Source organism: Phocoena phocoena, chromosome 3 (assembly GCF_963924675.1).
Source record: "Phocoena phocoena chromosome 3, mPhoPho1.1, whole genome shotgun sequence".
Lineage (NCBI taxonomy): Eukaryota > Metazoa > Chordata > Mammalia > Artiodactyla > Phocoenidae > Phocoena > Phocoena phocoena.
The window spans coordinates 57568888-57596655 of NC_089221.1; the positions used below are offsets into that span (position 1 = coordinate 57568888).

Below are 27768 nucleotides of genomic sequence, written 5' to 3' on the forward strand. Positions count from 1 at the left end.
AAGAAATTAATACTTAAAAATGTACTGCAATTTTTTTTTTACTGCAGTTAAAAAACACTATATGTATTTCATTGTAGGATATACTATCATTTGTTTAACCAGTTTAACCAGTAATGTTAATGGATGTTTCTGAGTTCCGTTTTTTCACAATTATAAACAGTACTGCAGTGCATATTTTTCCACATTTATCTTTGTATGTGTGTTTTTGTGGTATAGATTTCTAAAAGTGGAATTGCTGGATTAAAGGGTGTGCACATTTACAGTTTTAGTAAAATATTGAAGACCAGAAAACATCTTTAGCTATAATTCTTTTTGATAATAAAACTCTGTCATCAACTTACTTGTACATTTGTGTATTTTAGTTAGCCAAGAAAAAGCAAGTTCTGCTTGCTTGAGTTAATAGACTATGTTAAGAAAAAAAATTTTTTGTGTCGAAAATGATAAACTTTTGGTTACCAAAGGGGAAAGGTGTGTGTGTGGGGGTGATAAATTAGGAGTTTGGGATTAACATACACACACTACTATATAGAAAATAGATAATCAACAGGGACCCACTGTATAGCCCAGAGAACCCTACTCAATATTCCGAAATAATCTATACAGGAAAAGAATCTGAAAAAGAATGGGTATAGTTATATGTATAACTGAACCACTTTTCTGTACACCTGAAACTAACACAACATTGTAAATCAACTATACCCCAATATAAAATAAAAATTAAATTAAAAAAGAAAATGATAGGAACATATCCACTTCAAGGTCAAGGGTGATAAAATGGATATGTAATTCAGAAATATTTACTGTTATTTTACTTGTCTTTGAATTAGACTAAAAACATTGATGGCTATTAAAAAATTAATAGAACCTACATGGGGGTACTTTTAGTTAAAAAAAACCTGGGTAATCGCAGATGGTGACAGAAATATGAGTTACGATTGCCAGTTTCAAGAGTGGTCTTCCCCATTTCCCCAGAATTTCCATTTTATTTTTCAGGTGAACACTGAAGCCACTTGTCTCCTACTGTATTTTTTGACATATGTATAGATATGTGTGTATTTAATACACTGTCATCTCTTATGAAAAGCTGTAAAGTAAGTTTTTGACAAGGTGACAATAGGCCTGGGTTCTTGGTATTTGACTTTGAAGTTTTTTCTTTTTAAAGATACATGTATATTTGTGTGTGTGTGTGTGTGTGTGTGTGTGTGTATGTGGAGAGAGAGCTATTTGAAATATTACAATTTTTGTTTAGTTTGTGCCAGAGAAAAAGTTAATGATCAATAAATGTTTGTGTTAATAGATTTATAAAATTAAGAAAACAGTGCCTAGGATCAGGCGTATTACATTTTTTAGAACTCAGTAAATGAATGAATAGCCAAATAGGAAGAAGTGACACATGGATTTGTAATCACGCAGCGTGTTTATGTGTAGTCGTTAGTGCCTCTTGAAGCAGACCTTTTCAGCTTCACATCCTCATTGGTATTTTTCCTTCTCTTTCCAAGTGAAGACCTGAGGGATGGAATAGCTAGTACTGTTTCCTAAGGTATATTATATTACTGTTACTGTAATAATATTGTTATATTGAATGGTAAAGAAATGAATAAATCTCATTTCCTCTCTTGGTAATTTCAAGTAATATGCTATTTGCATATCTGAACTTCCCAAATAAAGAGCTTACTTTTTGAGAACTTCTTAATAAGAACCTAGATTTCTGAATGTAATTTAACCATTGTTTTTTGGCTGTGGTTGCGCGGCTTGCAGGATCTTAGTTCTCCAACCAGGGATCCAACCTGGGCCCCTTGCAGTGGAAACGTGGAGTCCTAACCACTGGACCGCCAGGGAATTCCCCCCCCCCCCCCCCCCGCTTTTTTTTAACCTTTCCTTGATTGATTAATGTTTACAGTACTGTAACAGTGAAACAAAATGCTCAGGACCTTATTGCCCCAGTTACTAGATGATCTCCAAGTTTTCTTGTTTTCTTTTAAAAAGAGAGATGGTAAATATTATTTCTTCTAATAGTCTGTGTGCTTGTGTGAATAGCCCTTCAGTACCAGCTCATTTCTAATTTGAATATGCATGATGAATATGCATAATACACACTGGGAACCTAGGTAACCTGACTTGTTAGAATTATGTGCAAATGAAAAGTGGTAGTTGTCAGGGGAGAACTTTGGGGACTGAGAGCTCCAGACTTTGGATTTTATAGTTTTAGATTTCAGATTTGTTTTTTTCAGGGTTCATGACTATGTTATGGGAGTTGGTGGATAGTTTAATTATTTGTAGTTTCTTTGTTATATTCAAGTAATGGAATGGATCCCTTGGAGGATTCAGGCCCTTGATTATTTTGTCTATAAATACACTAATCTGCATGGTGATGTTATTTTTGCTTGCTATAGACTAGTGTTAATGGTTATTTCAGAGAATATTATTTTGACTGGAATAAATTTGCATGAAAAACCCAGAGAAAGTAAATAACTAAAGTTAGATCACAGATTTTTTCTTTATTTTAAACATGAAAAATTGTAGAAGCCAAATGGATGTGTTTAGATTTATAGGAGACTGTAGTTTTATTTTATATTCTTTTTTTTTAAAATTTATTTATTTTTGGCTGTGTTGGGTCTTCGTTGCTGCGCGCGGACTTTCTCTAGTTGCGGCGAGCAGGGTCTACTCTTCGTTGCGGTGCACGGGCTTCTCATTGCAGTGGCTTCTCTCATTGTGGAGCACGGGCTCTAGGCGCGCGGGCTTCAGTAGTTGCGGCATGCGGGCTCAGTAGTTGTGGCTCACGGGCTCTAGAGCACAGGCTCAGTAGTTGTGGCACACGAGCTTAGTTGCTCCGCGGCATGTGGGATTTTCCTGGACCCGGGATTGAACCCGTGTCCCCTGCATTGGCAGGCGGATTCTCAACCACTGCGTCACCGGGGAAGCCCTATTTTATATTCTTGATAAATGGAAATGGATGTTCAAATGCTAAGGATATTATTTGTATTATTACAAACATGATGTTTTAATTCATTGTATGTATAACAGTCTAATTACTTGCTATATTAGCTGACAGGTTTATTAGGGATCACTTCAGCTTAGCGGGAAGTTCCTATGTTTCCTGTTTTTGGTGGACTGTGGAAAATTAAGTTTCAGTTTGCATAACACTTGCTTACGGCATTGCTTTCTATTTCCAACAAATATGTTCGATTCTTCATTATTGTCACTGAAGAAAAATAAAAACTGCTAACTGCAAAAAGAGTTGTTGAGCTTAGTTTATAAATAGTCTTTCATTTCACGTATAAAATTGATATTTCTGATGTTTTCTGTGTTATGACTTGCTAATTTAGCTTTATATTGGATTAAATGGCATTAGGATTTTCTAGGGTTGTGTAGTAGTCTAGTTGTGTTAATTTCCCATTAGTTGAGGACTAACCAATAGACTGTTACTGCTCTTTTATTAAAATTTTATCTCCTTTCTCACATCTCAAGTTGTTTAAGTTTATTGAAAGACTTAGATTAGTGATTATAAAGTGTTTTGTGGTATTTAGTGCTTATGTGATTAGTAAATTCTGTCTTGACTCAGAAGTCAAGATTCAGTTAAAGTACAGACTCTGAATTAAATAATCAGGAATCTCTCAATGCAGGTTAAAGGAATTGACATGAGATTTGGTAATGTATTTTAAAAGGTCCATGTTTATCTTTTCTAAATTATGCTGCATTTATTTATTAAAATTTCAGATGAATTTCATTAATATATCTTTATGAGTGATTATAGAATGTATATGTGTGTATTGTGTGTATATAATATATTGTAAACTGTATCAAAGCATACAGTATTCCTTTGATACAGTTTAAAGTTATACAGTTAGAGCAACAATGGTTAAATTAAGGAAAAACAGCTCATTTGAGCATTAGACTTGCATGTTAGTTATTCTTAAGTCATTTTGATCTCTTTGTTAAACTAAAAATCTTTTTAAATTTTAGGGGGAAAAAAATAGTGGCTTTGATGTCCTTTACCATAATATGAAATATGGACAGATATCGACAAAAGAACTAGCAGATTTTGTAAGAGAAAGGTATGTATTTTTTAATAAGTCATTTAACAATTCATTATCAAGATAAATTTCAGAATATAAATAATTGAGAAAATTTTAGTTGGATTTAGATAAAAGTAATCAGTTACACTTTTAAAAAGTATACTATAGTTATACTTTAAAGTAGTGGTTCTCTGTCATCTACACACTGAGGACTAAATAGTGGCTGTCAGTGGCATTGATAAACTCCTGATTTGCAAATCACTGCTTGAAAATATTATCTATATATTTTTCATTGAATATGCTAGCAAGGTGATACAGTAGAAAAACTGAGGAATTTTGTAGGATAAGATATTACCATTTCTCTAAACAAATATGTCGCTAAACAAACTTTTCAAATAATTTGAAAAGACTGTTTTCTGAACTTGTAGTTTAATTATGTATTATTATAACTTTTATATTTAAAAAGTCCTGAGTACATGTTTTTAAATTGTGCAAATTTAGAAACATAATTTTTTATTACTCTTAGAATACAATAGTCAATTACCAACTATTAAAATCAGTATAATTTTTTTTGAATTCTATTTTTTTATACAGCAGGTTCTTATTAGTTATTATTTTATATATATTAGTGTATATATGTCAGTCCTAATCTCCCAATTCATTGCACCACCACCACCCTGCTTTCCCCCCTTGGTGTCCATATGTTTGTTCTCTACATCTGTGTCTCTTTCTGCCTTGCAAAGCAGTTCATCTGTACAGTTTTTTCTAGATTCCACATATATGCGTTAATATATGATAAAATCAGTATAATTTGATTTGATTAAGGCTATTTTGTGGCTGGACCCACTTGGTAATTTTTATGTGAACACATTTAAAATCTTTACGTTGCTAACATAGGGATACTTTGCCTTTAGATACAGTACTTCATTCATTTATTTTTTCAATATATATCCCATGTCTGCTGTGTGCCAGGCACTTGTCTGGATTTTGGGGATAAAGAGGCAGCTTCTACTTCATGGAGTTTGTCAGCTGGTAGGAATTGGGGAACAAACTATTCCATGTTAGACAAATCCTCTTTGACTTCCATCTTTCTACTGGAGTTAAAAGGGGGACCATAAAGCCCTAAGTGCTATGGATAAAGTTGTCCCTCACTGGCTCACTTTTCATCACTGGTAAAAGTAAAAGGAGAGACTCTAGTACTCTGCATCTCCCAGCACATCCCCTAGCCTCCTTCTCCCCCAATACTTACATCACTACTATAATTATCTACCTTGAGACCAACAGAGCAGTGGTAATTATGCGTTTTAGCCCTATTTATGTCAGTTAAGAAGTCCAGGACTCCCGGGTCATCCCTTCTTTGCTCAGAATCTGACCCCTTAATGATTCTGTGGGCAGTGAGACAACACCTCCTTTCACTCCCCCTTCCCTACTTTATTTTTCTTCATAGCTCTTAACAACCACCAGATACAAGTGATATTTTACTTATTTATTTGTCTGTCTGTTTCTCCCCACTAGACTGTAAACCCCACAAGGTCAGGGATTTTCTTTTTTTGTCTTTTTTGCTTATTGTTCATTCTCCTGCACTTAGGATAGAGCTCAGCCCTTAGTAGGCCCTCAGTAAAGATTTTTTGATAGAATGAATTTCTAACATCACTGTCCTGATCCAAGCTATCATTATTGTTGCCTGGACTGCAGCAGTAGCACCTAACTGGCCTATCTACATTCATTCTTGTTTTCCTGCAACTTATTCTCTGTACTGTAATTGGAGTGTTTTTTGTTTTCTTCAAACTACAGATCAGTTTGTTACTCCTTGTTTAAACCATTTCAGAAGCTTCCTATTGCTCTTAAGACAGAACTGTGTGGTCTGATCCCAAATTGCCTTTCAAGCTTTAGCTCACACTAGACTCCTCTTTATTCAGACTCCTTTTTCCTCTCCAGAGACATTGGCTATTTTATTGGCAGGCTTTTTTTCAGTCCAGATTTTCTACATGCTTAGTCCTTGTTTGTACATGCTGACCTTACGAGGTCAGCAGTGTGCTCACTTCTCCACGGATGCCTTTCCTAATCTCTCTGACTAGGTCAAAATCACTTATTGTAATCTCTCTCAACATCATATATCTCTTTGTAGTATTTATAAAATGTTGTAATACTCATTTTTGTTATTTGTTATTGTTTCTGTTCCTTATAGGGGAACAGTATACAAAATTCTGTTGTATCCAGTGCCTAGCACAGAGCCTGGCACAATTGGATACTCGTATTTCTTGAAGGAGTGAATGATAAAGAAAGGAAGAAAAGATAGACATAAGCATATGCTATGCACTAAGGACTTTGCATACATTATCTCATTTAACTGTCAAAACTCTAAGTCCTATTTTATAGATAAGAAAATTGGGACCCAGAAAGGTTAAATAACTTCTTAACTTAGTCATTCAGACTTTCTTTTTCTCATATCCTCATCCTCTCCTCCCCACTTCCATGCTCCCTTCATTTCTCCTCCCTTTCTCCTTTGCTCCTTTCTTTCTTCCCTCCCTACAGCTTTATTGAGGTATAATTGACACACAATATGCTGCACATATTTAAAGTGTGCAATTTCGTACATTTTGACATATGCATGCACTCATGACCATCACCACAGTCAAGATAGTGAACATATTCATCTCTCCTTTGTAATACCTTCCTTCTGTCCCCACCCCATCCATAAGCAACTACTCACCTGCTTTCGACACTTAGGTTAGTTTGCATTTTCTAGAATTTTATGTAAATGGAGTCATATAGGATATACTTGGTTGTCCAGTGCTTTCACTCAGTATAATTATTTTGAGATTGGTCCATGTGGTTGCATGTATCAGTAATTCATTCTTTTTTGTTATTGAGTAATATTCCATTTACGGATATATTGTAATTTATCTGTTGAATATTATTGAGTAATATTCCATTTACGGATATATTGTAATTTATCTGTTGAAGGAAGTTAGTTGTATCTATTTTTTGAACTTTGTAATGAGTGTATCAATTTAATCATAGAGTAGATATTTTTTCTGACTCCTGTTACTCAGCACTTTTGTGAGATACGTGTTGAATTTAGTATAATTTATTTACAATGCTGTTTAATATTAAATTATGTAAATTTACTAAATGTATTTATCTACTATTGTTGACAGACATTTGGGATGTTACTAGTTTTTTTACTGTTACAAGTAATACTGCTTTGAATATTCTTGCACACGTGTCTCAGTATACACATATTTAGATTAGTGATTTACCCTGGAGTAGAATTGCCAGGTCTTAGAGCATGTGTATGTTCAACTCTAGTAGTTAATGCCAAAGAATTTTCCAAGGTGGTTGTACCAGTTTACACCAACAGCAGCCTTGTTGGAGGGTTCCAACTGCTGCATGTCCTCATCAACACTTGGTTTTGTCTGTCCTTTAATTTGACCCATTCTGATAAGTAGTACTCTCTCATTGTGGTTTTAATTTGTGTTTCCCTGATGAATAATGAGATTGAACATCTTTTCATATTGCATCTTTTCTTTTATGGCCATTTGTGTCCTTTCTTTGCATCTTTCCTTTTTGCATCTTTTCTTTTATGAAAAGATGGCCATTTGCATCTTTTCTTTTATGAAGTATCTCTTCATCTTTTGCCTATTTTTCTGGTTTTTTTCTTCCTTTTAAAAAATAAATTGAAGGAATTCTTTATATATTCTAGATAAAAGCAGTTTGTAAGTTATGTGTTGCAAATTTATGTAAATGAGTTTGAGTTTTATATGTCGTCTAGCAGCCTGGTGATTCTTGTTTATTCTGTTAATTTTATTTATCTGTACATTCTTTTGGATTTTCTGTGTGTGCAATCATCTTGTGAAAATGACGGTTTAATCTCTCCCTTTTTAATACCTTTTTATACCTTTTATTTCTTTTTCTTATTGTCCTGGCAAATACCTCCAGTGTAATGCTGAATAGAAATGGTGATGATAGGCATCCTTATCTTGTTCCCAGTCTCACATTTCACTCTTAAATATTTATTCTAGTTTTTTTCCCTGCTATTTATCAGATTATGGAAATTCTACATACTATTTTGGTAAGGCTTTTGTTTTCCTTTCTAAAAAAATCATGAATGGATGTTTTCTTTCTTTTGTTTTCTTTTGTTAGTCTGAATTACGTTGAATTTTGAATGTTAAACTAACTTCCCTTTCCTGGTATAAACCAAACTTTGTGGAGATGTATTATTGTTTTTATACATTAGTAGAACAGTTTGCTACTATTTTATTTCTTATGTTTGCATCTGTATTTATCAGTGAGATTGGCCTGAAAATTTCCTTTCTCTAAATATCCTTCTTACGTTTTACTAATCAAGGTTTGTTGGCTTCATTAAAAGGGGTTGGGGAGTATACCCTATTTTTGTATTCTCTGGAAAAATTTGTGGGAGATTATAGTTTCTTCCTTATGTGTTTTACAGAATTTGCTGGCAAATCCATCTGGGCTTGAAACTGTCTTTGTAGGAAGGTTTTAAATCACATATTTAATTTTTTAAATAGTTACAGGACTATTCAGATATTGCAGCTCTTCTGTGAGTTTGATAAGTTATATTTTAAGGAGTTTTCCTATCTCATGTAAATTTTCAAATTTATTGCCAAAAAGTTATTCTTAATATTCTTCAATGAAGTTTTAAAAATGTCTACAGGATCTGTACTGACATCCCACTTTATTCCTGATATTGGTTATTTGTGCCTTCTCCCTTTTTTCATGATCAGTCTCATTTGATATTTGTTTGTTTTTTTTTTTGGTACGCGAGCCTACCAAAGTGAGAACTGTTGTGGCCTCTCCCGTTGCGGAGCACAGGCTCCGGACGCACAGGCTTAGTGGCCATGGCTCATGGGCCCAGCCGCTCTGCGGTATGTGGGATCTTCCTGGACCGGGGCACGAACCCGTGTCCCCTGCATCGGCAGGTGGACTCTCAACCACTGCGCCACCAGGGAAGCCCTGTTATTTTTAATAGTGTGTACAAAGAACCAATTATGGACTTTGTCTCTTTTTATATATTTATATTCTGTTTCATTAACTTCTTTATTTCCTTCAACTTTGTGTTCAGTTTTCTGTTCTTTAAATTTGGGGGGATGGATGCTTAACTTAATGATTTTCAACTTTTTTTCTTTTCTGACATATTCATTTAACTCTATAAATTTCTCTCAAGCATAGCTTTTGTTCTACTCCACTAGTTTTGAGAAATAGGATTTTCATTACTTTGTTTAAATTTTTAAAGTTTCATTGTGTTTTCTTTCTTGCCTCTGTGGGTTATTTAGAAGTGCATTTCTTAATTTCCAAATATGTGTTGATTTGTAAAGGTATATTCTTCCTGTTGATTTCAAGCTTAATTACATTGTGATTAGAGAACATACCTGTATGATTTCAATGTTTGGAAATCTGTTGACACTTGGTTTATGGACCAGGGTAGAGTCAGTTTACTAAATATCTCTATGTACCTGAAAATATTTTGTATCTGTTGAGTATTGAGTTCTATATGTATTTATTATGGTAAGTTTGTGAATTCTGTTGTTTAATTCTAATATATCCTCACTGGTTTTTGTTTTTTAATCCTGCTCATTTTATCAGTTCCTGAAAGAGCTGTTTTGAAAATCTTTCATATTGATTGTGAATGTTCATCCATGTAGTACTGCCAATTTTTGCTTTATATATTTGGGGCCATGTTAGTAGATGGATAGAAATTTAGAACTACGACATCTTCAGGTGATTTGAACTTTTTTTTTCCATTTATTATGCAGTGTCCTTTTATGCCTCTAGCAATGTTTTTGCCTTGAAGTCTTCTTTGTTGTTATTAAAGTGTCATCTGTTTGCTTTTGGTTAGTGTTTGCATTTTTTTCCTTAGCTGTGTTTTTGTGGTGTAGATATGTTTCTCTCTTGTTTTTAAAGCCACTTTCAAAATCTATATTGTTTAACTGGAGCATTTAGCTCTTTACATACAGTATATTTGCAGATATATTTGGGTTCAAATTCGTTGTGTCAGAGGTTTGTCAAACTTTTTGTGTAAAGCCTTTGTGTGTGGTCTGGTCTCTGTTGCAACTATTCAGCTCTGTTCTTTTAGTACAAAAGCAGCTGTAACCAACACGTAAATAAACGAGCATGGATGTATTCTAATCTTTATTTATGAAGACAAACAATTGGCTAGATTTGCTGATGGTGCTGCAGTTTGCTAACCCCTTTAGTATTTTTTTTCTATTTATCCTACTTGTTTTATATTTTGTCCTCCTCTTTGTTGCCTTTTGGCCTTAAAAAGTTTTCTTTTATTCTATTAATTTTTTTCTTCTATCACCTTAGAAGTAATAGCCTCATTCTTTTAGTAGTTATCCTAGAGATTATAACATATTTCCTTGATGTATTAATTTCTAATAATAATTGGCACTTTTATCATCTTCCTGAAAATGCAAGAACCTGAGAACACTACCACCTCCTGACTTACATGCTTTATATGCCATTTGTGTGTGTGTGTGTGTTTAACTTTTTACTCTGGAAATTAAAAGTTTTCTATTTTTAAAACACTTTTTATTGTGGAAATATACACTTATATGCCATTTTTGTTGTGTGTTTCTTTAGCTTTTTATTTGAAAAATTTCAAACTTAGCCAACAAAATAGAGAAAGTATTACAAACCACTAAGTAATGAACTATAATATAGTTTCAACAGTTTTTAGTATTTTGACAGTCTTGTTTGAAACAGTTCCCTGACATCAAATTATTGCATCCATAGATACTTATGTATGTGTTTTTTTTGTTTTTTTTTTTTTAATGTGCAGCTTGATCCTACGGACAGGTCTGTAGGCCATAGATTTTTTTTATCTGTTTTGGCTGTGTTGGGTCTTCGTTGCTGCACGTGGGCTTTCTCTAGTTGCGGCAAGTGGGGGCTACTCTTCATTGCAGTGCGTGGGCTTCTCTTGTTGCGGAGCATGGGCTCTAGGTACATGGGCTTCAGTAGTTCCAGTGCGTGGGCTCAGTAGTTGTGGCTCGGCTCTAGACCACAGGCTCAGTAGTTGTGGCGCATGGGCTTCGTTGCTCCACGGCATGTGAGATCCTCCCAGACCAGGGATCGAACCCGTGTCCCCTGCATTGGCAGGTGGATTCTTAACCACTGCGCCACTAGGGAAGTCCCTATGTATGTATTTCTAACAGTTAGTGACTTAGAAGACAATAATATTACCCATCTAACAAAATTAATGGTAATTAAAAAATATTTTTAATATCTAACCTAGTTGATCTTTTTTTAAAATTAATTTTTTTTTGGCTGCATTGGATGTTCATTGCTCTGCGTGGGCTCTCTCTAGTTGTGGTGAGCGGGGTCTACTCTTTGTTGCGGTGTGCAGGCTTCTCATTGCAGTGGCTTCTCTTGTTGCAGAGCACGTGCTCTAGGTACATGGGCTTCAGTGGCACGCAGGCTCAGTAGTTGTGGCTTGTGGGCTCTAGAGTGCAGGCTCAGTAGTTGTGGCGCAAGGGCTTAGTTGCTCCGCGGCATGTTGAATCTTCCCGGAGCAGGGATCCAACCCATGTCCCCTGCACTGGCAGGTGGATTCTTAACCACTGTGCCACCAGGCAAGTCCCTATATAGTCATTTTTAAGATTTATTAAAATTATTTACTTTTTCTCTGATATTTTGTCCTGGATCATTTTTCTTCTCTTTAAAAAACATCTTTTAATATTCCTTAATGTGGATTTTCTGGTGGTGAATTCTCAATTTTTGTTAGTCTGATCATATCTCTAATTTATCTTTATTTTTAAAACTTTTTATTATGGACACTTTCAAACATATATAAACTTACTCAGAAGTTAGGAACTTACTATAATGAACTTCCATGTTGCAATCACTGAGCTTCAACATTGTCAAATCATGGCCAGGCTTGTTCCAGCGATTCCATACCACTACTCTTTTTCTTTTAATCATTTTTTAAAAAATTTATTTATTTTATTTATTTTTGGCTGTGTTGGGTCTTTGTTGCCGCGCACGGGCTTTCTCTAGTTATGGCAAGCGGGGGCTACTCTTCGTTGCGGTGCGCGGGCTTCTCATTGCAGTGGCTTCTCTTGTTGTGGAGCATGCAGTGTGCAGCCTTCAGCAGTTGGCGGTGTGTAGGCTCAGAAGTTGTGGCTTGCAGGCTCTGGAGCGCAGGCTCAGTAGTTGTGGCACACGGGCTTAGTTTCTCCGCGGCATGCGGGATCTTCCCGGACCAGGGCTCGAACCCGTGTCCCTTGCATTGGCAGGCGGATTCTTAACCACTGCGCCACCAGGGAAGTCCCATACCACTACTCTTGAATAGTTATAAAGTGGATCTCAGATTCAGAAACATTGCGTTTCATCCATTAGCATTTCATTTGTGTCTGTGAAAGATTAGGGCTGTTTAAAAAACATAGCTACGGTATGTTACCTTATCTAAAAATTTAGTATGAATTCCTAATATCACCAGATATCCAGTCAGTGCTCACTTTTTCTCAATTGCCATATACACACAACGATACACATAATTGATTTCCTCTAATCAAGATCCCAGCAAGAGTTATACACTATGTTTGATTGATGTGATTTTTGAGTCTCTTAATCTGTAGTTCTCCTCACTCCTTCCTTACTTTTTTTTTTGTTTAAGAAACCAAATTATTTGTTCTATAGAGGGTCCCAAATCCTGGAACATGCTAATTGCATATTCATAGTTTTATTTAACATTTTCCTTTACTCCTATATTTCTTATAAATTGTTATTTGAATGTAGCAACTAGATCAAATTCAGTTCAATATTTTGACAAGAATACTTCATCGGCGGTGGTGTGTACTTCCATCAGAGGCGTATAGTATCTGGTTATATCTCTTTTGTGATGTTAGTAGCCATTGATGCTCATCACCTAGATCTGTTATTTTATTAGGGGTTTACTTTCATTTATATTTTTGCTGGGTATGGAATTCTAGTTGGTAGGTTTTTTTTAAAGTCATTTTTTTGGAGCAATCTTAGGTTTACAACAAAATTGAGAGGAAGGTACAGAGATTTTCCATATGTCCCCTGCCCCCAGACACGCATAGCCTCCCCCATTATCAACATTACTCACCAGAATGGTACCTTTTTTTTTTTTTAACCGAGGATGAACCTGCATTGATACATCCTAATCACCCAAAATCCATCGTTTACCTTGGGCTTCACTCTTGGTGTTATACATTCTGTGGGTTGGTCAAATGTATGATGACATATCCATCATTATAATATTTTGCAGAGTATTTTCACAGCCCTAGAATCGTCTGTGCTCTGTTTTTATGTCTCCATAGTTTTGCCTTTTCCAGAATGTCATATGTAGTTGATCCTTAAATAGCACAGGGGTTAGGGGTGCCAACCCTCTGTGCAGTCGAATATCTGTATATAACTTTACAGTGGGCACTTCATATCTGCAGTTCTGTATGCATGGATTCAACCAACTGTGGACCATTTCGTACTATAGTATGTATTTGTTGAAAAAAAATCTGTGTATAAGTGGACCTGCACAGTTCAAACCCATGTTGTTCAAAGGTCAGCCTTAGTTGGAGTCATACAGTATGTAATAGCATTTTCAGGTTGGTTTCTTTCACTTAGTAATATGCTGAATAATATTTTGTTGTCTGGATATGAATTATTTATCCATCATCTATCCATTCATCTACTGAAGGACATCTTGGTTGCTTTTGAGTTTTGGCAGTTATGAATAAAGCTGCTATAAACATACTTGTGCGTGTTTTTGTGTGAACATAGGTTTTCAACTCCTCTGAGTATATAGGAAAGAACACAATTCCTAGATTGTAGGGTATGAATAAGTTTAGTTTTGTAAGAAACTGCGAAACAGTCTTCCAAAGTGGCTGTATCACTTTGCATTCTCACCAGCAATGAATGAGAATTTCTGTTGCTCCACATCCTTGCTGGTATTTGGTGTTGTCAGTGTTCCACACTTTGACCATTCTAATAGGTATGTAGTGGTATCTTGTTTTAATTTACATTTACCTGATGACATATGATGTGGAGCATCTTTTCATATGCTTATCTGTCATCTGTATATCGTCTCTGGTGAGGTGTCAAAGTTTTTGGCCCATTTTTTGTTTGTTTGCGGTACGTGGGCCTCTCACTGTTGTGGCCTCTCCCGTTGTGGATCACAGGCTCCGGACGCGCAGGCTCAGTGGCCATGGCTCACGGGCCCAGCCGCTCTGTGACACGTGGGATCTTCCCGGACCGGGGCATGAACCCTTGTCCCCTGCATCGGCAGGCGGACTCTCAACCACTGCGCCACCAGGGAAGCCCTGGCCCATTTTTTTTTTTTTTTTTAAAGATGTTGGGGGTAGGAGTTTATTAATTTATTTTATTTATTTTTGCTGTGTTGGGTGTTCGTTTCTGTGCGAGGGCTTTCCCTAGTTGTGGCAAGCAGGGGCCACTCTTCATCGCGGTGCGCGGACCTCTCACTATCGTGGCCTCTCTTGTTGCAGAGCACAGGCTCCAGACGCGCAGGCTCAGTAGTTGTGGCTCACGGGCCTAGTTGCTCCGTGGCATGTGGGATCCTCCCAGACCAGGGCTCGAACCTGTGTCCCCTGCATTAGCAGGCAGATTCTCAACCATTGCGCCACCGGGGAAGCCCCCGGCCCATTTTTTAATCAGGTTGTTTGTTTTTTTTTATTGTTGAGTTTTAAGAGTTCTGTGTGTATTTGGGATAACATTTCTATTTCTCTTTTGTCTTTTGCAAATAATTTCTCCCAGTCTGTGGCTTGTCCTCTTATTTTCTTGACATCATCTTTCACAGAGCAGTTTTTAATTTTAATGAAGTCCAGCTTATCAATGAGTTCTTTCATAGGTCATGTCTATAGTGTTCTATCTAAAAAGACATTGCCATACCCAAGGTCATCTAAGTTTTCTCCTATGTTATTTTATAGGAGTTTTATAGTTTTGCATTTTACTAGATTAAAAAACAATTCTTTGAAGACCATTGCATTATCTACTGTTGAGACGTTAGCTATCAGGCTAATTATTGTTCCTTTGAAGGTAACGTCTGATGGTGGGAAAGGTTTAGCTGCTTTTAAGCTTTTCCTTTTGTCTTTGACTTTCAGCAGTTTTACTATGATGTGACTAGATGTACATACCTCTTTATTTATCCTCTTAGGGTTTGTTGGGCTACTTGAACCTGTGGTTTGATATCTGTGGTCAGTTTTGGAAAATCCTCTGTCATTATCTCTGCAAATATATATTTCTTCTGACCCATTCTTACTTTCTTTACACATATGTTAGGCCTTTTTGCTCTGTCCTTTGTCTTTTATTTCTCTTCTCGGTTTTCCATTCTTTTGTTTCACTGAGCTTTTTCTCTTTTTTTAATTAATTTTTATTGGAGTATAGTTGATTTACCGTGTTATGTTAGTTTATGTTTCACTGAGCTTTAATCCAGAATCCAGATCTTCTCACTTCTCTCTAGTTTACGTCTCACTACAGTGTATTGACTCTATAGTTAAACTGCATCCATTGAGATACTAATTTTGGTTATTGTATTTTTCAGATATAGAATTTATATTTTTTTCAAATTTGCTGTGCTCTCCCCCACTTTTGAAAAATGATTTTTAGCTCTCTAGTGAAATTCTTGATTTAATCGACTGGCTCCTTGATCATAATGCATAAACTCATAAAGTCTAAGCTTTATAATCTTAGCGTGTGGAACATTGTTAAATTTGCTTCCGCTGGTGGTTCATCTTGTCTTGTTTCCTTATGTACCTGGTGGTTGTATGAATGTATATAAGACAACCATGCAGGATCCAATATCAGTTTGAAAAGATAGTGTTTGCAGTCCCCTTGAGAGCTTGCCTACTTACGGTTCATTCTTAACTCCTTATATCCTTACTCTTTGAGTCTCAGTTTAAAGGGTATGGGATTTTCCATGCTTCCCACCTTTGGCAGGTCTGAAGCTAGTTTTGTCTCCCTTACCTTGTGAGGCTTTGCTCCGCTTCTCAGGATCAGCTGCCGCTTGTAGATGCCCCAGGGGACAAGCTGCCCTACCTCTCTGTCTCTCTTCTCTGGATAGCCTTCTCTTGGGTCTTGGCCTGCTGATTCTTAACTGCCTCTTTAGTTCTCTGATGCATTTTAGGCACACCCACCACCTCTCCAGCTTTTTCTCATTGGAAGGTTTTTGGATCAATTTACTAGTACTGGAAATGAACCATTTTTTCCTTGCTGTTAAACTTATTCATTGAGATACTGTTTCTGTATTAACGTTCTAAAAAGTATCAAAGTACTACCCTTGTAATATAGTATATTAAAAAGACACCCAGAAGTTTAAAGGAGCAGAAAAAAATCACAGTGCCGTCAGTGAGAGCCAGTTACTGTTAATAGTTGCTTTTTCTTTAAGAGCTACCTTTTGTGGGGTTGGGGAAGAGTCTGGAGATAAGCTTAGCTTGGATATTCTGAGCTTGAGATGATTAAGATGTCTAGCTAGAGTTATGCTTGAGGCATTTAGATATTAAACAGATGATTTGCTTCAAGAGCAGGGTGGAGATCTGGATTTGTTGATCTCAGAATGTTAGTTGAAGCTATCAAAGTAACTGGAAGGCAGTGGTGGTTGTAGACTGTTTCTTTGTTAAGGGTAGCACAGATTGAGAAGGGACAGGGTAATTATGGGTGAGGTAAGATAGAACTTAATTTTTGTAGTGTTATGAAGGCCAGGACAATGTCATAGTTTTCATTTGTAAGTTATGTGCCTATAGGAAAATTTTTTTCTATTCTATATTTAATGGTTTAATTTTTTTAGCCTAAAATTCTGTATGCTGTATAGCAGTTATATAAAGCACAGTATCCTAGTGTGAAATACTTGTTAATGTTTTAGATCTAATCACAGACTAGATTAAGTACTGAAGTTCAGGATCTCAGACTTGCTAATAATTCATACTTAGTTTTGTGCAAATGGCTGTCCTCAATCTCTTGTTCCATTCAATGTGCATAATAATGAATTCACAATGTTAAAGAATAATAAAACTATATTAAGTACACCAAGGAAATACTAAACACAAATGACTTTCATACTGAATCAGTTTGTATATAGAGAGAATGCAAGAAACAGTACTTTTGTACTTCCTGTTCCGATAACCATTGATACTAAAGGTAAGAAGAGGAGTGACTTCACTAAAGTGTTTTTGGTGGTATATCAATACATTATTTTAGCTCTATACCAGACTAGTTCTTTAAGTAGATGTGCACAAAAGCCATTTAAAGATAAGCCAGAAATTCATGACCACATACCTACTTATTTTTAACATATACTTTGAGTTATCTTTTTGTTTCTACAGTTGTGACTGTATTTTAATAATTTTGCTATGTGTTTGGTCATTAAACAAGAGCTATTATAATATGGAAATTTGATTTAACAGAGCTACAATAGAAGAGGCGTACTCCAGGTCAATGACAAAACTAGCAAAATCTGCAAGCAATTATTCACAACTTGGGTGAGTTAATTTCTTTGAAGAACTCTTTCAATGTTGATTTAGGCAAAGTTTATGAGAATAGTAGGTTCCCATTAAGGATAAAATGGTTCATAAATATAATAATATGTAATGTGTTTATTCAAAATGCGTCTATATATTGTGAATATATTCTCAACTTGATAGAAAGTATAATTGAATTTGCTGAATCAGCACAAAGTAAATGAAACTTACTTTTTTCCCTTTATTAAACTACACAATACAACTTCATTCTTCCTTCTTTTTTCCATCTCTCTCCTCACTTTTCTGGCAGCCTCCTGTTTCTAACTCCTCCATGTAGACCTGCCTCTTCTAAAACGTAATTTCTTCTTTATTGACCACAGTAGAAGGGCCAGAAAGTAACTGGAATAACAGAAGCTAGCTTTAACCAATTGACCATGGTTTGTTGTTTTTTTTTTAATAAATAATTTATTTTTCTTTCATATACTCATTCTTTTAGGTTTCCAGTATGATTGATATTTTAGAAATATTTATTTATTATTTTTAAAAACTTTTTATTGGAGTAGAGTTGCTTTACAATGTTGTATTAGTTTCAGGTGTACAGCAAAGTGAGTCAGTTATACATATACAAATATCCACTCTTTTTTTAGATTCTTTTCCCAAGTAGGCCATTACAGAGTATTGAGTAGAGTGCCCTGTGCTATACAATAGGTTCTTATTAGTTACCTATTTTAGATATACTAGTATGTATATGTCAACCCCAATCTCCCAGTTTTCCCCCTCTCACCCCATCCCTTGGTAACCATAAGTTTGTTTTCTACGTCTGTGACTCTACTTCTGTTTTTGTTTTTTTTTAAGATTCTTTTCCCACGTAGGCCATTACAAAGTAGTGAGTAGAGTTCCCTGTGCTATTCAGTAGGCTATTGTTAGTTATCTGTTTTATATATACTAGAGTGTATATGTCAGTCCCAGTCTCCCAATTTATCCCTACCCCCCATCCCTTGGGAACCGTAAGTTTGTTTTCTACATCCGTGACTCCATTTCTGATTTGTAAATAAGTTCATTTGTACACCCCCACCTTTTTTTCAGATTCCACATATAAGCAATATCATATGATATTTGTCTTTCTGTGTCTAACTTACTTCACTCAGTATGAGGCCATGGTTTTAATATAGGAAATTCTTATTTTTAGTTACCAGGTGGGAGGTAGAAAAAAACATGTGTTTTCTAATAAAGTTACTGAAAACATTTCTGTCTTTGGAATATGTGTCTTTCATGAATAATAGGTGATATTTTATTTTTTGTGTTAGTGTTACTTAAGATTATAAAGGTTTTAAATATTAATGTTTTTGTTTACTGATGCATATTTAGGCAAGAATTGAATTTTATCTTTCTGTATTTAGTTGCATTTAAACATATTTTGGATCGGTCAATTTCCTTTCTTAGTGCTCATTGTACATTAACTTGTATTACCTGGCCAGAAAAAAGTTGTGTATGTCAAACTTTAAAAAATGGAATGATACTTGAAATTCCTTAAAGAAACCTGTATTTAAAGAAATCTTATGTTGAACCTCCTTTCAGTGTAAATAATCCTTGGGTAAAGTAAAGGGACACTCTCATCTTACCTGTTTTGTAAAGTCTAGACTATCATGTATCAGGTTTACCTGAAGTGATGTACATGTATTTTGGTGCTGTAGTGAGTGGATACTTTTCAGGTGTCCTTTTTTCTCTCAAAATTTTCCATCTAACTACTTGCCACACTTAGTGCTGATTAGATTTAAAAGTGTGAGGTAAGATCTAATCAGAACAGTCCTATTTAAGTATTTTAATTATTCTCTTTGAACTTTTTGTTATTGCTTAAAATGATTGTTGTCAGTTAGCTTTCCTACTGGGTAGGAAATGCAGTAACTGGCACAGAGTACATATTAGGGTAAGTAATTTCTGTCTCTACCGTCTTGCGTTAATGATCATTGTTGCTATTTGTTTTTGTTTTCTCATAGAGCAAAGCAAGTGCTGTTGAAAATCTCTGAGGAAGTACCTGAGGAAAGCATAGGATAAAATTATTCTTACATCATTCCCTACTGACCAGATTAGTTTAAACTAACCTTTGGTATCCTAAGTATTATTCAAAATATTATAATGTAGTAACTCTTGGAAGTACTTGAACCTGTTGAAAATATTAAATTCTCAGTGTTGAGAAGAAGTGGTAGGAAAGTATGTCATACGTTCTATACCAAGTATAGTAGAAAGGGGACTCTCTTAGTGTTTGTTGAGGTACACGGGTAAAATCTGAAACAAAGTTTCAGATAACAGTTTTAAAGTCATTCTTCAATAAATTTTAATGATGAAGGCACTTAAAAAATCATGTACAAATTTGACTTTTGCATGTTTAAATTCAGAGGAGCTTTTATCTTCTTAATTTTATTTATTTGGTTTTTTTGGCCACACTGTAGGCATGCGGGATCTTAGTTCCCCGACCAGGGATCGAACCTGTGACCCTGCACTGGAAGCACGGAGTCCTAACCACTGGACTGCCAGGGAATTCGCAGGAGCTTTTATTTTTGATGAAGCATTTTAAATGGAGCACTGAAGAGTCTAAAATTTAGATTTGATAATAAGTTAGTTTTAAACAGTAGACAGTGATTAGAAGGGCTTCTGATACAAATCTAAATAACCAAATCAACTCAGAAAATGACACGTTATAATTAAGGGAGGGTCATGGCCAGACCTGTGATATGAGTTAACTCATTTCTCTGTATCTGAGGTATAAAAATATTTTAAATAATTAACCAAGGATTTAAAAAAAAATCAAGGTCAGGCTGTCAGTCGTTTCATTTGTGATTTAATTTAATTTCATCTTTTGACTAATTAAAATTACTGAATATAACATTATTTCCATTGGTTCTATTCTGGAGCCTTAAACTTTTTCTTCCTGTAAGTAAATTATTCCCATGTTTTCTTTGCTTTAGAACATTTGCACCAGTGTGGGATGTGTTCAAAACATCTACAGAGAAATTAGCAAATTGTCACTTGGATCTTGTTAGAAAATTACAAGAATTAATAAAAGAAGTTCAGAAGTATGGAGAAGAACAAGTAAAATCGCATAAAAAGGTATCAGTTTTGTTAAAGGATTGATTGGTCAGATATTGAATGCTTTGTAGTTCTGCATTTTGATGAATCATTTCATACCAAACAGACTAAAGAAGAAGTTGCAGGAACTCTGGAAGCTGTTCAAAACATTCAGAGCATAACTCAGGCCCTCCAGAAATCCAAGGAAAATTACAATGCCAAATGTGTAGAACAGGAACGTTTGAAAAAGGAAGGAGCTACACAAAGAGAAATAGAAAAGGTAATTGTAATAAAAATAATACCTCTGTGGTTTCAAGCATTTTCAAATACAAGACTGCATTTAATCTTTAAACACTCAAGAATGATCTCATATTAAAGATGAAGTCACTGTGCCTCTGAGTGTTAGTGATTTACCTAAGTGAAACAGAAGTAGGTTTACAAAATATGTTGTATCTGGTAGATAGATTAGCAAATACATAAAAAGGAATGATTTCTTTATATTGGTGACACATTTGCAGGTTTTTTTTTTTTTTTTTTTTTTTGCGGTACGCGGGCCTTTCGCTGTTGTGGCCTCTCCCGTTGCGGAGCACAGGCTCTAGACGCGCAGGCTCAGCGGCCATGGCTCACGGGCCCAGCCGCTCCGCGGCATGTGGGATCTTCCCGGACCGGGGCACGAACCCGTGTCCCCTGCATAGGCAGGCAGACTCTCAACCACTGTGCCACCAGGGAAGCCCTGCAGGATATTTTTATAAGATAATTGATGAGATGCTGCTTGGTGTAAGATTTAATAATGAGGTAAAAATTTTTTTGAAGCAAGACTTTGGTAGATTTAGCAAGGCAATAGTTACTTGAGATAAACTTTAAATATATGTTGTGGGTGATTTATTGCTGACTTTGAGCCCATGTATGTAGTATTGTGGTAAACCACAACCTTTTCCCCCACTCTCATTTTGATTGAAAGTAGATATTTTTCCCCTTTCAAAACAGTTTAACTATCCACTTGTTTGATGTGGTATATATCATTTAGGAATCAGCCATAGGGAGTGATAATTTTGAAAGCTTTGTAGAATATTTGAAATAGCCATTAAAAAATAACAAAACTGTAATTATGTTGCAATTATGATAATTATAAAAGTGTATATACATGGGCAAAAACCAGAAGAGCATCTGGAAAAATCAAAACAGTCGATGGAATTTGGGGTAATATGTTTCCTTTAGTGTTTTGTGCAATAAATAAAAATTGGGAGGGGGTAGAAAATGAGGCACAGTAAGTTCATGATTTTAAAACGCTCTTCATTCCAGGCATAGCAGTTAATAAAATATATGAAAAGGGAAAATAAAGCAAAATAACATGCTCCAAAAAGAAGAATATTATCTTCATAATGAACCAGAAATGGAACAGAAACTCAAAAGGGCACGTAGAGATTGATTATGCAGGGCTGTTGGACCCAAAGTCCTAAGTTAGGCAGTGGAATTTAGCTCTTGTGTGGTAAAGGGGACTAAATATTCCCCACTTGAGATGAAGCCCAAGGAACCCCACTCACTTGGTGAAACTATAAGTAGTGAAAAAAGACTGTTGAGTTGCTGAAGGGCTAAAGCATTATTGGAAGTTGGGGTTTAAGGATGCAGTTCTGACTGGCAGTCAGGCCAGGGAACCAGTTCATGACTGTTTCATTCATATCCCCTATATTCTTCCAGGGAATTAATTAAAAGCTACCTTTATAAGACTGATACTAAATTGGGGCCTTGGAGGGCTGGCAGGAGATAACCTGAAACTGCTAAATGGGGATGGGTGAGCATAAATGATAGAATATAACACAATTCTAGGAGGTGATGTTTACCTTGTATTCTGTAGAGTTTTCCAGCATCACTGATGGAGGGAGAGAGAGAAGAGAGAGGGGAAAAAACAAGAAACCTCCCACCTGAAATGAGCAAAAGCACATCTTAAGGAATCTAATATAGCTAATATAGCTTTCCCTGCCATACAACAGTAGAGTGTTCCTGTGAAACCTTTCATAAGCCAAAATGGCGTAAGCAGAGAAGCAAGTACCTTAGAACACATCTTGCTAATGCATGCACAAAATAAATTGAGATAAAGCACAGATGCTTACAGACACAGTTCAAAGCTTTGGAGACCGATGCTGAGTGTAGATCCTGGGAAGGAGCTTGGTGGTGCCACTTTCACTGCTTCTCAAGGTGTGCGCTGCCTCTGTAACGGCTCCTGCAAAGCAAACGCTGAATGCTATTTTTCTTTTCACCTGTTTTTGTAAAAGTGAAAATCCTCTTTGAATGTTTTTCAGTTCATGAAAACAGGAACTAATATAATTCTTTTGTAAAAGCAAAGTAAACAAACTTGTAAGACAAACTTTTGAAAAGCAGGGGATACCTCTGCTAAGACAGGTGGCAATAAATTTAACAATTAGAATAAGAATTCACTCCAAATAAAATTTAGATTTATAAAATAGATGATCAGAAACGTTCGTGTATGTTGAGGATGTTCAGATATGCAAATGAATATAAATTTATATTAAAGAAATTAAGAGAGATAATGAAATAAGATCTAGTAGATGGGAAAACAGCTAACCAGAAAATTTGGCAATGAAATATATGGTTATTGAAATTTTTAAAAAAGCAACAGAGAAGACAAACATTAGAGCTAATATAGTGAAAGATTGAATTTGGGCACTCACCCATAACATAGTACAGAGAATAAAGGTTACCGACATTCATCTGATGTGGATTTCAGAAGAAAAAAAAATGGAGAGGATGGTAGACAGATAATATTTGAAGAGTTAACAGATCAGAATATTTCAGAATTTAAAAAACTCAGGAGTTCTTAGATCAAAAGTACATTCTTGGTATTAAACAGGTTAAATAAAGATAAATTCGGAACGAGCCACCAGAGAAAAAGAGAATATTAAAAGCTACCGGGTATATCTTTTTCCTCACAGCTCTGAAATCAGAATGCATCGTCAAATGATAGTATCATATAATCACTGTTGGCATGGTGGCATTTGTGGTGTAGTTTCACTGCCTCTGTGAACTTGGTTGTTATATACCTGGTGGCATGATTGGACAACTGCAACACGTTGATGTTTCAATTAACAGACCACTTTAAGAGCATTGAGGAAGGATTAGTTCTGATTGTTGTCTGAAAACCTTTTGTTGAGACCTGGTAAGATCAAGAAAATGTGAGCACCAATGTTTGGAAGAAAATCTGGAGATGATAGTGGAACACTTTTAAGAAATGCTCTGTCAGTAATGCTTTTGGTGACATTGAAGATAATACTATGTGGGGAAAAAAGCAGACCTCAGCAGTCCCTGAACTGGAAGTAACTGAGAAGGGTCAGAATCTGACTGAAAAAAGATTCAGGAGTATCTCGAAAGTTCATTTTGCAAGCATGAACATTAAGCATAACTACTGAGAGAACAGAAGTATAGTCTAAATCTTCTCAATCAGCAAAAAGAAAAGAAGAGGAAGGGGTGCTTTTTTCTAATTGTTCTGCTCAGAGGTGATACCTTTGCTTGTGATACTAGATGTGTTAATGGGTCTCTGATTTATATATATTCAAATCCAAGCCTAAGTAAATTTATTTTGGCCTGTAATAAATAAGCTCTTTATTAACATGAATGTAGATTTTTTTTTAAACATAGATCTTTGAACTGTTTTTCCTTTGGTGAGCTTGAAAACATAAACACTTATTGGCTATTATGACATAGTACGCTTCTCATCTTCATTCACAAACCCTTATTTTTATAAAGCACCATTTAGAAGTTACTCATATTTGTGGACTGTGACAAAGTACTTATTTTATATGTATATATTTGATTCATAGGAGTTTACTATAAAAATTATAGACACTTAAACAGAAATATTCCTGGTAGTACATCAGTAAACTTATTTATAACGCTAAGGAAATGAATAAAATGTAGGATTTATTTTGTTATCAGTAGGTAATCTATTAAGGCCAATCTTTTGTTTATGAGAAGAAATGTAGCTATTGCTTTTAAAGCATAAGTTGCTATGCTCCAACATCCCTTTTAATAATCACTTTACAAAAGTGGTCAAGTTTGTTACTACTGGGGCATTTCGTTTCTATGAGTCTACCCTAAGAATTTATAGTTTTTTTTTTTTTTTTTTTTTCTGTACGCGGGCCTCCCACTGTTGTGGCCTCTCCCCTTGCGGAGCACAGGCTCTGGACGCGCAGGCTCAGCGGCCATGGCTCACGGGCCCAGCCGCTCCGTGGCATGTGGGATCCTCCCGGACCGGGGCACGAACCCATGTCCCCCGCTTCGGCAGGCAGACTCTCAACCACTGCGCCACCAGGGAAGCCCAGAATTTATAGTTTTACTAAGCAAAGATACTATTTAGAAAGTCATTTTGACTTAACTGAGTGTTGCTGTATAGTCATTTCCTATGAGAGATGTTTCTTGCTTTCAAAAAATATATATATTCCCAATACGATTACATACTTTTTTTTTTTTTTTTTTTGCGGTACCCTCTCACTGTTGTGGCCTCTCCCGTTGCGGAGCACAGGCTCCGGACACACAGACTCAGCGGCCATGGCTCACGGGCCCAGCCGCTCTGCGGCATGTGGGATCTTCCCAGACCGGGGCACAAACCCGTGTCCCCTGCATCGGCAGGTGGACTCTCAACCACTGCGCCACCAGGGAAGCCCACGATTACATTCTTTTTAAAAATATATTTATTTATTTAATTTTTGGCTGCGTTGGGTCTTTGTTGCCGTGCACGGGCTTTCTCTGTTTGCAGCGAGCGGGGTCTACTCTTCGTTGCGCTGCGCAGGCTTCTCATTACAGTGGCTTCTCTTATTGCGGAGCACGGGCTCTAGGCTCGTGGGCTTAAGTAGTTGCAGCACACAGGCTCGGTAGTTGTGGCTCGTGGACTCTAGAGCGCAGGCTCAGTAGTTGTGGCGCACGGGCTTAGTTGCTCCGCGGCATGTGGGATCTTCCTGGACCAGGGCTCGAACCCGTGTCTCCTGCATTGGCAGGCAGATTCTTAACCACTGCACCACCAGGGAAGTCCAGAATATGATTACATTCTAAAGTGGCCTCTATATTCTTTTATAGGATACCCTTAGTTTTCTTTAAATTTTTTTGTCATTACTTAAAATACCTTGTTAATCAATAAACTCTTTAAAAAAATTTATTCATTATTAAGTACTACTTTTGCCAGTTTTCTAAGATGCTTCTTTAAGTTGGTATGTAATTTCCTTATTCTGACATATGATGTTTACCTTTGAAGAGTGAAAGCTGATGTAAAAAATATATTAGAACTTATAAAGGGTATCTTCTTTCTTTTTTTTTAAGTGAGAAACCATTATGTTGTCTACAGTGCAACGTATGTGTCTACTAGGAAATATCATTATAGCAAAATATTATTTGAACATTTCCTGTTTATTAATATAATAAAAATTAAGAGTTTACTTTAAATATAGGCTATAGACTCAGTTCTTCCCTTTTTAAATGGTTCATTCACATATTTTCTGATTGTTGGATTATGAATTTGTATGCCATAGTAAATAAATGTTTTAGTTTCTACCATGTGCCTGTCATCATGCTAGATGTTATGAAGGTTCTTAAAGGCTGAGTACATATTATCCCCTCTGTCTTCAAGAAGCTTCCTTCTTTTTGAGGAGCTAAGACTTATTGAATAGTACAGAACAAGAGGCTACTAGAGAAAGGTTTTAATGGTAAATTTAGAAAGGGAGGTGTCTTATTTTGTGTAGAACCTGTAATGGAATAAATTACTTTAAAAAAAGTATGGACACAATCATTATAGTTATATTTTGAGGGACTTTTCCATTGTTTATGAATTTCCTTTCAAATTTCAAATGCTTCTAGGAGTGATCACAGCTCATGTATTTATCAATAGCCGACACGTAAATTATAAGGCAATAACTTAATAGGCAGCAGAGGAAAAGAGTAGTGTTAGGATGAAGAAGAAGCAAAGAAGGAGGGGCTCCCAGTGGGAATATATCATTTTGCTAGACTATGTCATTAAAAATCACTCCATGGACTGTGGGTTGCTTGTTGCTCTTGTATAGACTGAAAATTTAGGTAGCTGGAAGAAATTCTCTTCTTCCAAGTCTCTTGGCATAACAAAATCCAAAAGGAAACGCAGATAATCATGGCATTAAAATTGTATTTAAAATAAATTCTTGCAAACTTGGTTATCTGGACTTCCCGTGAAGGTAGTTTGTAAACTCTAAATATCCATCTCATCTAATTGTTAAATGTTTGAAAGGGCAAGGATGTTAGAGGAGGTATATTAACGGTAGTATAAAATAATGTCATACGGCTAGACAGTGGGAAGAGAGTTTAAAAAAAGGTCCGTAGGAACAAACTAGAAAATCATTGTAGGTTTTAGACACTTACTCTAGGGGTAGAGCTTAGAACAACTCTTAGATATAATAACAGCTAAGTGTAACAGCAAAATATAATGATGTATGTTCCTGTTGATGTTTAATAGCAGATACTATTTATTTTGTAGTCCCTGTCCCAAGCATTTACATAAATTACATTTCATCTGTGCCAAAGCTCTAAAAAAATTTTGTGGTATTTCCGTTTTAGGAATGAGAGAACTATATAAAACTCAAAGTCAACTGGGTAGTCAATTGTAGAGCTAAAAGTTGAATCCAGTTTCTTTTGGCTCCAAAACCAGTTCTGATACAAGATACCGTTTTGATACACTACAAGATAAAGTGGCATCCTATATTCTTTATTTAAGAAGGCCCACAAGCATAAAGCATATATGTTTAATATAATATATGCAATTATATTTTAGAGAGAGTACAGAATTGCCTTTTTAGAGAATAAGACTGTATGCATCTCTTGCCAACCCCAAACCTCCAGGTAAACCCAACTTTCTGTTTCTAATACTTATTCTTAGACTCCTGAACATAGCTGGAGATAATTACCTACTGGCTCTGATTGGCTCTGCACAAATTCCAAGTTTTGCAGCTTAGCCCTCAGTGGCTCTTTGCAAGACTTTTACTCCTGTAGTTATTACCAGTTGCATCCTCCACAACCATGGTTTGAAACTTTCTTTATTCTCCTGAAGTTCCCAACCCTACCCTACTCTTCTTCACTCGTAGCAGACCCCTTCTTACCTCATTAAGAAAGTGGAGATCTTTTATCTTGAAATCCTATAGCTTTTCTTTTTTTTATCTTCTTTAAACTCTTATTTACTTCAGCACCCCTTCCCTTCAAACTTC

The 27768-nt window shown here is 35.8% G+C and overlaps 1 protein-coding gene across 1 annotated transcript in view; it reads left to right on the forward strand.

Moving 5' to 3' along the window:
* Window positions 1–27768, forward strand: part of FCHO2 (FCH and mu domain containing endocytic adaptor 2) — a 113645-nt gene that overhangs the window by 11790 nt on the left and 74087 nt on the right. Inside the window, 4 exon segments of the mRNA XM_065873108.1 lie at window positions 3964–4055; window positions 17414–17488; window positions 20434–20575; window positions 20661–20813. Coding sequence (XP_065729180.1) covers window positions 3964–4055; window positions 17414–17488; window positions 20434–20575; window positions 20661–20813 — 462 coding nt within the window.